This window comes from Cervus elaphus, chromosome 12, assembly GCF_910594005.1.
Source record: "Cervus elaphus chromosome 12, mCerEla1.1, whole genome shotgun sequence".
NCBI classification, from domain to species: Eukaryota; Metazoa; Chordata; class Mammalia; order Artiodactyla; family Cervidae; genus Cervus; species Cervus elaphus.
Genome location: NC_057826.1, coordinates 36,432,957 through 36,445,149, shown reverse-complemented (window position 1 = coordinate 36,445,149; position 12,193 = coordinate 36,432,957). Strand labels below are relative to the sequence as shown.

The 12,193-nt window shown below is 46.8% G+C and overlaps 1 protein-coding gene across 1 annotated transcript in view; it reads right to left on the bottom strand.

The window, feature by feature from the left end:
* Positions 1-2,874: 2,874 nt before the first annotated feature.
* Positions 2,875-12,193, bottom strand: part of SORD (sorbitol dehydrogenase) — a 31,864-nt gene continuing 22,545 nt past the window's right edge. Inside the window, exons 6-9 of the mRNA XM_043920451.1 lie at positions 9,468-9,533; positions 8,354-8,529; positions 4,451-4,572; positions 2,875-3,644 (exon numbers count right to left, since the gene is read on the bottom strand). Coding sequence (XP_043776386.1) covers positions 3,479-3,644; positions 4,451-4,572; positions 8,354-8,529; positions 9,468-9,533 — 530 coding nt within the window. The 3' untranslated portion in view covers positions 2,875-3,478. The remainder of the gene's footprint in view (positions 3,645-4,450; positions 4,573-8,353; positions 8,530-9,467; positions 9,534-12,193) is intronic.

Sequence of the window (12,193 nt, the reverse complement as noted above, 5' to 3'; positions counted from 1 at the left end):
ACTCACAACAAGACAAGCAGGAGGGGCAGTATAGTCAAGTCGCACATCCCCCAGTGGATGACCCACAAATGGGAGGATAACTACAATTGCAGAGGCTCTCGCCATTAAGCAAGGGAACCAAGTCCCACATCAGGCTCCCCCTCCTGGGGGTCCTACATGGAGAACCACAGCTAGACTGTACCTCTGCCCACACACAGGGAAGTCAATGATGGGGCCACACCTCCCCAGGCCCAGCTCTGGGCCTGCAACCTCCACCTCAGGATCACACCTGAGAGCCTGAGGCTAAGGAGTAGAATAAGGTGATGCCAAGAACTTGGGTGTTCCTACAGACAGCTCCTTTCTCCTCCCTCCAGCCACCCATTAACATACAGACAAGACTGGAGCTGAAACCCAAGAAGAGCACTCACATCTAGAGCCTGAGGGACACCCCTAAAGGGGTCCTACTCCACAGGGTGATGAGTTCCCAGCCAGGCCGCCTCACTGCCGCCCTCCCTGAGCCCTCATGGACCTCGGTGACCGCGATGTGTGGATGCGACAGTGAAGTTGGAGACCTGCCTGCTACCCAGGCATGTGGGTCCTGTATATTGGCTTCTGTACTCCAAGCCCAGACTGATATCGTGTGCAGAGGACAGTTCTGGGAAAAGGCAAATATCCAGTAAATTCTGTCTCTTCCCCCAACTCTTAACCTCTGGTCCAACCGAGTTCCCATGAGACTCCTTTGCTCTCCCAATTGGAGCAAGATAGGAACCAGGAAGGAAGAGGCAGGACTGTGTTTCATAGAAGTGAGACTGGGATGGCCTGACACCCAGGGACGGGGGATCCAGAAGCGACTTATGACAGCATCCACCATAGCCAAAGGTGGATGGCAAGAGGAAGTGGCTGGAGCACTGTCCCCCTCTCCTTTGAGGTCCGAGGGCAGCCTGCCCCTTGCACTCTTTACCCTGCTGGCAGGGTCCTTCTTCTCAGCTCTCCACCCAAGTTGGGAGTGTCAGCTGGGTGGGGTCTTCAATATTAGCTGGTGCCACACACCAGTGACAGAGCACACACAGGCCAGCAAGGCCACCCAAGTTTGGGGAGCTCGTGGGGAATTCATATTCTTGTTTCCAGAACTGATTCACTGAATCAATATTTATTGAATTAGAGAAGGTGGCAGAAGAACTGAATTTCTGGGCTACCTGCAACCCCTTCCAAACAATGGAGGGACCGTCTTAATATGGATGCAGAGAAGGAGCCCCAGCAACAGCTCAGTTCACTGACTTGGGTCCTCTCGCGACCTGGAGGACTTGCTGGCATCTCATCCCATACCACTTCCTCTCCCACCAACCACGCTCTCTGCCCCTGCTTGGGAAGCTGTCAAACATCACAGTAGGTAGAGCTCTGGGGGGATTTGGAAATGGAAAGTGTTTCCTGAACTGGTTTCAATCAGCCCATTCACTCCTTGAAACTGCTCGCATGGAGGTATCAGGAAGCCCATTCAACGGACCAGGGAGTAGAGGCTCCAAGACCTTAACATAGAAGATCTAGCCCCATCACCATTGTGAAGTGAGCCACATGTTTTTGTCCTTGGTGGCCCTACCTTTCCAGGAGTCCCCACTGCAACTCCTAAGTCCTTTTCAGGTTCAGTGGCTTCCTCCCTCCACCGAATCACAATCAGAGGAAGAGTGGCTACTTGTGAATTTAACATAGTGAGTCCACCTCCTTTAGGGGTATTTCTATTGGAAGACTTCCATCTAGAAAGGGAAGAGTCTTTCTCAGCCCACGTTCAAGAACATCAGGCATCACTGAGCTGGAAAGAGTTTCAAGAGAAGGGAGCCAGCAAGTTTGGCCCTATCTAAACAGGACTTAGGGAAGGAAGTGGTGTGACTCCTGAGTGTGTGCGTGTGCTGTGTGTAAATGCAAGATAACTCCAAAGATAACCCGAGAAATAAAAAGCAGCGTGAGATCAAGCAAATTACTTGATCTCTCTATTTCCTTAGTTGTAAAATAATTATATTTGGCTTGCTGTGAGGATTAGAGATCATTAAGTTTTCAACAGTCAATGAAAATTGTACTTGATGCAGAAAATGCGTCACTCTCAAAAACCCCAGATGTTTCCTTTTGTGAAATGGGTAGCCAAAGTCAATTTCTCCCCAAACAAGGCCACAAATGGGGGTAGCAGTCATGTAGTACAAGCAGAATTTATTACCCAAATCAGTTTGAGGAACTCCAGGCACTGGTTACAGCCTTCCCTGGTCACGAGAAAACCAGAACCTCTTCAAACTCGCCCGCCAACCCTAGCTGAACTGAGGGGTAGGACTGCAGTCCAAATCATGTCCCAGCTACCGTATCCTCATTCGTGACCAGTAACCTCAAAGTCACAAATGGCATGGTGTGTTTTAGGCCCCAATCTTACCCAGGAAAATCCCATAATTAAAACAGACAAGGTCAGAGCTATCACTCAATCAGACAGAAAGGTACCAAGACCCTTAATTGGCTCTGAGGAGGGAAAAAGTTTCCTGCTCATAAAGACTGGAACTAAACAAATTGTCTAATAATCATTAGTGAGCTCTGAGCCTAGAATGGCATGCTAATCCTGTGGGGTAAGACAGGTGTACTGCCCAAACTCTCCTGGGCTAGTCTGAATGCGATTTAAGGTCTACCATGAGGACTCCCAGTGTCTGTCCTTAGGTAGGCACCTCCTGGCTGCCTAGTAACAAAGAAGCCTGCAGTGGCTGCCCCCAAATGTGCAAAAGAGTGCAGGTCGGGCACATTGGGAAGGTGATTCTTCACCTTGCAAAATAAGTCACACAGAATTCTCAGGATCTGAAGAGGTAATTCTCCAAGCAGTGCTGCAAAGTTCCTTGTCTATTTCTACAATTAAGGAATACAAGCTGGTTTGATTTCATATGAGATTTCAGTTTTATTTGTTTGATTTTTATATGTCCTAGATTCAGGAAAGTGAGTCCCTTATTCTCCTTTTGTCATCAAACCAAATAGCCCTTGTTTCGAGGGAGAGGCACTGTGTTCTGAAGTAAAATTGTTCACAACCTTTTACCCTCAACCCGGAGCTGCAGATTTTTGTGAAAATCAGGTTCTGGGCCACTTAAGTCTTGATAAAGTTGTAAATGGTCTCTTCTTACCTGAGCTACCATCTCCCATCTGGCCACAGTCACACTAGAAGCAGGAATTCAATAGGCAGATTTCTTTCCTTATTCAACTTCCAGGCACTCCAGGAAGAAGGGGAGTTCCCAGCACTTGCCTGCCAAGCTCTGCTTTACTTGAACTTTGATCAGCATAAACAGGTCATCCTGACTACAAGTTCCCCCAAATTCTCCTTACTTGTGTTTTTAAGGCACAACAACTCCCCAGCGTAAGGCTCTCTGCTTACAATGAATTATTTTAATTATTCTAACTACTCAAAAGAAACTTCCACCATTCCCAGTCAACCATTGAACCCCAACATGCTGAGAGTGGGGACAACGACAGAGCTCAAGTCACATCATGGATTCTGGTCGTTGGGGTCACACTTGATCATGACTTTCAACCCCAAACCCCTTTTGGATGTTTCAAAGGCCTCCAGAGCTTTCTCCAGAGGAAACCGATGGGTGACCAAGGGCTTTACATTCACAGACTTGGATGCAAGCATTGAAATCGCCATCGGCCATCTGAAAAAGATCACAAGTATTACACTCAACCTTCAGGAGGAAAAGAGGGAGGGCCCCAAAACTACCAAGAAGATCAGCTTGGCCACACTTATTTGTTTTTTGTAATTCAGGAGTACGGAGTCTGTTCTCAAATGCAACGTCTGCCATGAAGCCTAGAATTTCTCTGGCATGAAGGCCTAAGGCATACATAAGCCACTGTGAAAAGGTAGATAGCCTCAGGGCGGCAGCCCAGAACGATCAAATCACACCGTGTAGCAGTTCATTTGGCAGAATTCACTGGAAAAAAACAGCACTCTGTTGAGGGGACGGGTACAAACTCTAAAATGGGAGAAAGGGCCCCTGGTGGGGACGATGGTCCTGGACAGAGTTCCCCAGCAGGGAGAGGATTGAGCCACAAAACATATGTTGGCATTTATTAAGACCCTGTCTCTTCCCAGGGTGGGACCTGGGGACCGGGAGTGGGAACCAAGGAACTTGAGTTCTTGTGGTTGTCCTCATTTCTTTCCTTCTTCTCTTTAAAGAGGGAAGGTGGAGATCTGGCCACTTAGAAATGGAAAAGAGAGTGCCTGGGCAATGAGGGGCAGACATTCAAGAAGAGCATGCCTCACAATCTCCCTCCCTCCCTCTCTCCCTACAGACCTGTCAGCTCTCTCTTTGGAGCCTTATCATATTGCATGGCTCGCAATGCAGCCAGGGAGTGCCTCTCATGAATAAATAGACAGAACCTCTTGGTCCCAGAGGCCGTGGAGGGCCTCCCCTGGACTTGCTGGCCGCTCGCCAGCCTGGTTCACCCACAACATACTCACGTATTGCAGTATCGAAACACGCCCTTGATGTCCACCTCCCTGGTGGCTGCATGCACAAGGGGCACGCTGGTCATCTCAGAGCCCAGCCCCACCAGCACCAGGGTCCCACCAGAATGAGTAGCCTGAAGAAGAAGTAAGGACAGAAAACTAAGAAAATGAGAAAATACAGACCCCACTCACAGTAGCCCTGTTGCCATGTGGATGCATGCGTGCTAAGTCGCTTCAGTCATGTCTGACTCTGCCACCCCATGGACTATAGCCTGCCAGGCACCTCAGTCCACAGGATTCTCTAGGCAAGGGTACTGGGGTGGGCTGCCATGCCCTCCAGGGGATCTTTCCAATTCAGGAATCGAACCTGTGTCTCTTATGTCTCCTTCACTGGCAGGTGGGATCTTTACCACTAGCACATGTGGAAAGCTCACTGTTGCCATAAAAATAGGTAAATATCCAGAAATTTCAGACAGTTTGATTCTTTTTATACAGCTGAACTCTTTAGCATGTTAACCAAACTCAACAGAGCAGCAGAGTGAATGCGGTCTCCTTTAAAGGTCCTGAATGCACTTTATCAGTGGAGGCACAGTGGGAGCATCTCCTGCTGCCCACAGCATCCCAGGAAACAGCAAAGTTTCTCCAGAGAGCAATGAGGATCTCCCCTGCAACCAAGGCTGACTCTTCAGCAGCCTCTGAGCATCTTTCAAAGCTTTACTTTGTATCAGATGTCAGTGTCAGCTACTTCCTCCTCCAGAGTGCTCACCCACCAGACAGAGGGTCATATTTCTAAGGGACCACCAACTACCAAACACTATACCAATGGGGAGGGCATACGAATTGTGTGGTTCAACAACTGCTTTAGGGGCTTCCCTGGTGGTCCAGTGGTTAAGACTCCCAGCTACCACTGCAGGGGGCACAGGTTCGATCCCTGGTGGGGGAAATAAAAAATCCCAAAAGCTGTGTGGCCAATAAATAATTAATTAAAATGCTTTAAAAAATAAAAACTGCCTTGTATGTGAAGGCTGGCAATTAGAAATCTTTGTTCCAGGGACATTCACCTCAACGGTATGTCATAATGGAGTCATCAATTTCCTCTTTGGAGCAGGCAGGAGAGCAAAATTTCCCCTGACAACCTCCACATAACTTTACATAAGTGCTGAGCCTGCTCCAGAGATTTGGGGGAATCACTGTGCTCAGAGTAGTGAGAGACAGAAAAATGGACAATTTGCTCCTGCTAAGTTTTTATTATAGCTAATAGTAGAAAGCAGTTACTGGGGGCCATTCTAAGTGCTAACCACAGAGATTTAAGACAGCACACATCACAGATTGTCTCCGAGGGGAAGGCTACATCCTGGAGAGAAGTCTGCAGGGTAGGGATGACTCCTGGCATTTGTATTTTTGATCTGTGGGCCCCGAGATGGTGCTGTCAGCCATGGTTTCCTCATGTGTAAGAATGGGAATGATGCCTTCCCATAGCAGGGCTGATGGGGTAACAGTCACAGAGGCTGGCACTAGGATGGGCTCAACACTTAGTTCATTTTCGGTTTTAAATGAGGAGCAGTCACTTACAGACCACCTGTGACATACAAACACTGTCAGCCAAGGAAAGGGTATCTCATGACTGGAAAATGTTGCTGTCCTCACTGGAGGGGAGGGACTCAGATTTGGTGAGTGAGCCACGGAATACACTGAGAAACTTCCCAGGAAACCTGCTGTCCACTCAGCATTTCCTCTCTACCTGGTAAGAAGGGAGAGAAGCACCACTGAACTGGTCATCACAAGCTGCCAGGAGGCCAGTAGCTTACTGACCACAAGCAAAGGAATGCTCAGGCCACTGCTTAGTGGGTGTGACTTTCACAACAAGGAGATGACATCAATTCAACCACAAGCATTTGCTAGGTCTCCTTATGAATATTATCCAGACACAACATGGCAGAAAATTGACTCTAAGGTATGTTCATAAGGTGCCTTCACCTAACCTGCCCACTGGCAGAGTGAGCTGTAGCATTTGGCAGCACCTGTCATGCATGATGGCTCCACTGCCAACTCAGGACATGCACCGGCTGAAGGCTTCGCAAGGCCCTCGTGTCACATTTACTGCCTCCACACCCACCATAGGTAACTGGCAGCTGGGCGCCCACCACCACCAAATGGAGATGCCAACTGTCCTCAGATGCCCTCCAGGCAGGGCATAGAGGAAAGAAGGCCTTGCCCTATGAAGCCATAACTTTTACTGCCTCTCTGTTGAGTGGGGGGTCACTGACCTGTCAACGACTCAAAAACAGCAGACACACCTTACTGGTCAAGCCCTCAAGGTGTCTGGCACAGAACCAGGCATATAGCAGGAACCCAAGATATGCCACGGGTCAACATGACTCCACCGGTAACACATAGGCTCAATGCCCGCTGGATTTCGGTTTGTTTTAGCTCCATTCCCACATGGTGACGCTGACCACCTCTGACGGTGGAGCAGAGAGCTGGTTGATTCTGGCTGGAACAGGTCAGGGCAAAAGTGGCACCTGCTCTGCCTTCTCCTGTTGCTTCCCTGACACCCCAGAGTCACAGGCATCTTGGTAGGCAGAGGGGAAGGCAGCTCTGCTTGGGTGCCAGGCTCGAGGGCTGTGCCACACAGCTTGAGGCATCAGCTTTTCCCAAATGTCTTGCATGGTGGAAAGTGCCCTTGTGCTTGACTCAGTGTGACTCAGAAGGAAGGGCAGAGGCATGTGCTGTTGTGAGAAAGCAGGCTGGGGAACAGGGCAGGAGTGCCCAGGGGCGGCAGCTGCCACCGTTCTCCCCAGCCCAGCCCCTTCTACCCCAGAACTGGCTCCTGGCCCCTCAATCTCTTCCCCTCTGGAGCAGCCAGATGGAGCAAGGAAAGCCCAGGTATTGGAGTAATGTGCTCCAGGCAAGTCTCTGGGCTTCTCTCATCATAAAATGTGTAAAATGAGAACTCACTGTCAGGGCTATTATGCAGATTAGGACCATGTCTATAAAGCACTCAGCCAAGAACATGGCCCATGGTGGAGAGCAGAGCGAGCTCTTCTTTCTTTTCCTCATACTTTGGCAGTGCTACTCCTCCCTGCCCCTCCCCTTCCAACATCCATAAATTACTGGTGGGTTGCTAAGGGGTGGGTCAGGTATTGGCAGCTTATTTGTTCCTAGGGAACAGCAGAAGACAACTGTGACCCTAAAAACTCACCTCACCTTTGTAACTAACTGAACTAGTGCCCGTCACCTTGTATCGATGACTCAAAGACTGCAGTTTTCCTCAATAAAACAAGATAGGGATTTCCCACACTCATATAAGGTATGGTTCCCTGTTCCTCCTATTGATTTTTTTCTTTATTTTTTCTTTTTTTTACCAAGAGCACTACTTGGCAAAATCCTATCCTAAAGGTATGAGTCACTTAACATCTTTGAAGGCCCGTGTGTATCTGTGGCCTAGTTTGAACATCACAATGACCCAATGAGGATGTTGGGGAAGCGTCATTACCTTCATAAGAGATAAGAAAGCAGATAACAAGGGATTACCTAATTTTGTTTTGCAGGGGGAGTGGGGTGGGGAGGGGGGGGTGTGTGCCACACAGCAAATCAGTGGGGAAGTGTTATCCAAGGAAGCCTTCTACTGGTTCACCACCCTGGGCTGCTTACCCGAAGCTGCCCACCGGCTTCAGCTACCCTTATTCCTACTGGGCCCCTGATGGTTCAAATGGTAAAGAAGCTGTCTGCAAGGCGGCAGACCTGGGTTCGACCCCTGGGTCAGGAACAGTCCCTGGAGAAGGGAATGGCAACCCACTCCAGTATTCTTCCCTGGGAAATCCCATGGACAGAGGAGCCTGGTGGGCTGCAGTCCAGTGGGTCGCAAAGAGTTGGACATGACTGACTTAACACTTTCATCTTATCCCTACTCACGTAGATGCCGGCCTGGATGGAGGTCTCCACCCCTGTGCACTCAATTGTGACTTCTGGCTTGCTGCCCAGCAGGCCTTCCACTTTCTTGGCTATTTCCTGAGGGCTCTCGTTGGAGATCTGGAGGATGAAATCAGCCCCGACTTCCTTGGCTTTAGACAACCGAGAGGCTGACAGATCTAAAGTTGAACAAAAGTTTCTTTCAAACTAAGAAACTGGACGGTGGATTAGGGAGCCAAAATGAAGATGCAGATTCTGATGGCAAGGAAGCTCTGTGTAGTGGTGTGGCTGAGCCCAACACACACACTCTTTGAACACACACACCCTCACATACAATCTCTCGATAACTTCTCAAACATGCACACTCTTCTATATCCCCATATACCCCCATACCAACCACACAGCTCTCCACAGCTACACACCTACACTCTCTCACCTCCTCATACAAAACACACAGTGACACCCTTCTGCACCCCATTCCCTTAAATACTCACAACACCCCATACAGCACACAACTCTACACATTCACCCACACACTCTCAGATTCGTTACACACATACATACACACTCTCTCACAGATGCCTTCTCCACATACATACACACAGCTTCAGTTTATACCACACCGCTCTACACTCACATACTCACATATGCTGTCAGATAACCTCTTCTCACACATACACACTCATGTCTCTCATTCATATCACATATTTCACACATAAACATCCTCTTATAAACATATCACACACTCGACTAACTTCACATCACACACACACTCACACACACACACCCTCTGAGTTTGGTCAAACAAGGGCTGAGTCTCTTCTTAGGACCAAATGGGCAGTATAAGTATCTGAGATTCACATATAAAGAGCCAGGTTCTCTTTTCTGCAGCAGCCACCCTCTCCCGGAAGCTTCAAAAGAGTCTCCTCCTAAGCCCTGACTTGGTCATCCCCTGGAACCCAGAAGAAAAGAGCAGGAGCCTCTCTAAAAACCCAGTACTCCAGGAAGAAAACAGGTTTCATGCCCCTGCCTCAAAACTGTAGACCCAGCTGCTCCTGCCTTAAGGAGATTTAGAAAGAAGAAAACCATATCAGTGGTTTTCTTAAGAAAAACTTACCAGTCACCACCACTTGAGCTGCACCCATTGCCTTGGCTGCAAGCAAACTGACCAGTCCAATTGGCCCTGAATAAAAGAGGAAATAGGAGACAATTTTGAAATATCGAACACCAGCTCTCCCCCTTGTCCAGGCCAGGGACAGGAACTGTATCTTCTGTGGGCCTCTAGCATCTCTGCCGCAGTCCCTGACATACAGTGAGACCTTAACAACTGTTTGTTGAGTGCGTGAGTAAATGAACACATGGGTATTTGTTCTCTACCTGGAATCTGCTCCCAGTGCTGGGCTCCTGTTCTCTTTGCCCCCTACCCACCTTTTCAGAACCCCTCATGTCTCCCCAGGGTGAGACGTATCCTTTAAGGTGAGCCCTGAGGACCTCCTGTCAGGGTGTCCTAGGTTGACCCAGTTGCTCAGGCAGCTCCAGGATGTTCGGGTGCCTAAGAATCAGCCCAAAGATCACCTGCTTCCCCATTTTATCGGTGTGCTAGATGGTTTTAACACAAAAACCAGACCACAAATAAAGTTATGCAGAATGCCTTTGAGGATCTACTTTTTGGACACTCCAAAAGTGAGTTAGTGAGTTTGCCCAGAAAGCAAAACGCTAGGAAATAGCCAACAAACAGGTTAAGTAAACTACAGCAGGACACCATACAGCTACTAAAAAGAGGAATTCCCTGGAGGTCCAGCTGTTAGGACCCTGTGCTTTCTCTGCCAATGGCATGGGTTTGATCCCTGGTCAACAACCTAAGATCCCACAAGCCATGTGGTGTGGCAAAAAAAAGAAAAAAATATATGTCATCTAACTCTTAACTATTGACATAGAAAAATGTTCACAATATATTGATGCTTTTTTAAAGAGTAGGTAAAATGAAGCATGATCATTTAGAATGATCTAATGAATAAAACAAACAAAAACAAAACAAAGATTCTACACCAAATTCTTACCAATGGTCCTCTCAGGCTGATGGCGCTGTCAGTGAATTTTTGTGTGTGTTTGTTCACACGTGTGCAGGCATGGTATAATTTAATTTAATTTAATTTCTTTTTCTAAGGCAAAAATGTATTACTTTTGCAGATTAAAAAGAAAAAACCTGTCACGTGGATCCTACCGTCTGCTTGGCTCATTGAGGCACGTCTGTTCTACACCCTCACCCCTCATAGGAAGCCCTGCAGTCACTTATTTGGCCCTGCCAAAGAAAATCAGTCACAAAGTGTTTAAGGATTAGCTCAAAATGGATTAATGATTTGAACATAAGACCTGAAACCCTAAAACTCCTAGAAGAAAACATAGGTAGTAAGCTCCTTGACATCAGTCTTGATGAGTTTTTGGATTTGACAGCAAAAACAATGGCAATAAAAGCAAAAATAAACAAGCGGGAAATTCCCTGGCAGTCCAGTGGTTAGGACTCCATGTTTTCACTGCCAAGGGCCCAGGTTCAGGCTTTGATCAGGTAACTAAGATACTGCAAGCTGCATGGTGTGGCAAAAAAAATAAAAATAAAAAATAAACAACTGGGACCATATCAAACTAAAAAACTTCTGCATAACAAAGGAAACATCAACAAAATGAAAAAAGCAACTTGTTGAGTAGGAGAAAAATATTTGCAAATCATATATTTGATACGGGTATTAATCTCCAAAAATATAAAGAACTTACCCAACTTAACAGCAGAAAAACAATCTAATTTAAAAATGGGCAGAGAATATGACTTGACAGGTTTCCAAAGAATACATACAGATGGGCAACATAAACATGAAAAGATGCTCAACATCAATAATCAGAGAAATTCAAATCAATATTACAAAGAGATATCACTTCACATCTGTCAGCAAGGCTTTTATCAAAAACACAACAAGTAACAGGTGTCAGGGAGGATATGGAGAAAAGGCAAACCTTATGCATTTGTTGGTTGGGAATGTAAACCAGTCCAAACACTATGGAAAACAGTATGGAGATTAAATTAAAAATTAAAACTAGAACTTCCATGTGATCTGACAATTCCACTTCTGCTCAGAAGTAGAATCTTATCCAAAGAAAACGAAAGCACTAACTCAAAATGTATCTCCACTCCCATAATCACTGCAGCATTATTTACAATAGCCAAGACATGGAAACCATCTAAGTGTTCATCAGTGGATGAACAGACGGAGAAAATGTGGTGTACACACATACACATGGAATATTATTCAGCCATAAAAGCCCTGAGCTCATACTTAGGGAGACTAGACTGGATTGCCAGAGGTGGTGGTGGCAGTAAAGAAATGGATGAAGAGGGTCAAAAGGTACACAATTTCAGTTACAAAATAAATAAGTCCTGGTTATCGAATGTACAGCATGGTGCCTATACTTAATAATACTGTATTGCATATATGAAAGCTGTTAAAAGAACGGATCTTAAAGTTCTCATCATGAGAAAAAGCTTTTATAACTATATGTGGTGACAGAGGTTGACTAGACTTATTGTGGTGATCATTTTGCAATATACACAAATATAAAAATCACTATATTATATACCTGAGACTAATAGAATGTTATACATCAGTTAAACCTCAATAATAATAAAAAAGTGTATACCAGATCACACCCACAAGGAGTGAAGCATGTTGTCTGGGTCACCTGAAGCAGTTAGAAGCTTAGATGATTCAATCTGAGGTTGCCAGGTTTGTTCAGCTGGGTGGAAGCAGAGGAGGAAGAAGGAGCTAGCTGTAAGCCTATGTGGGCAGAGTG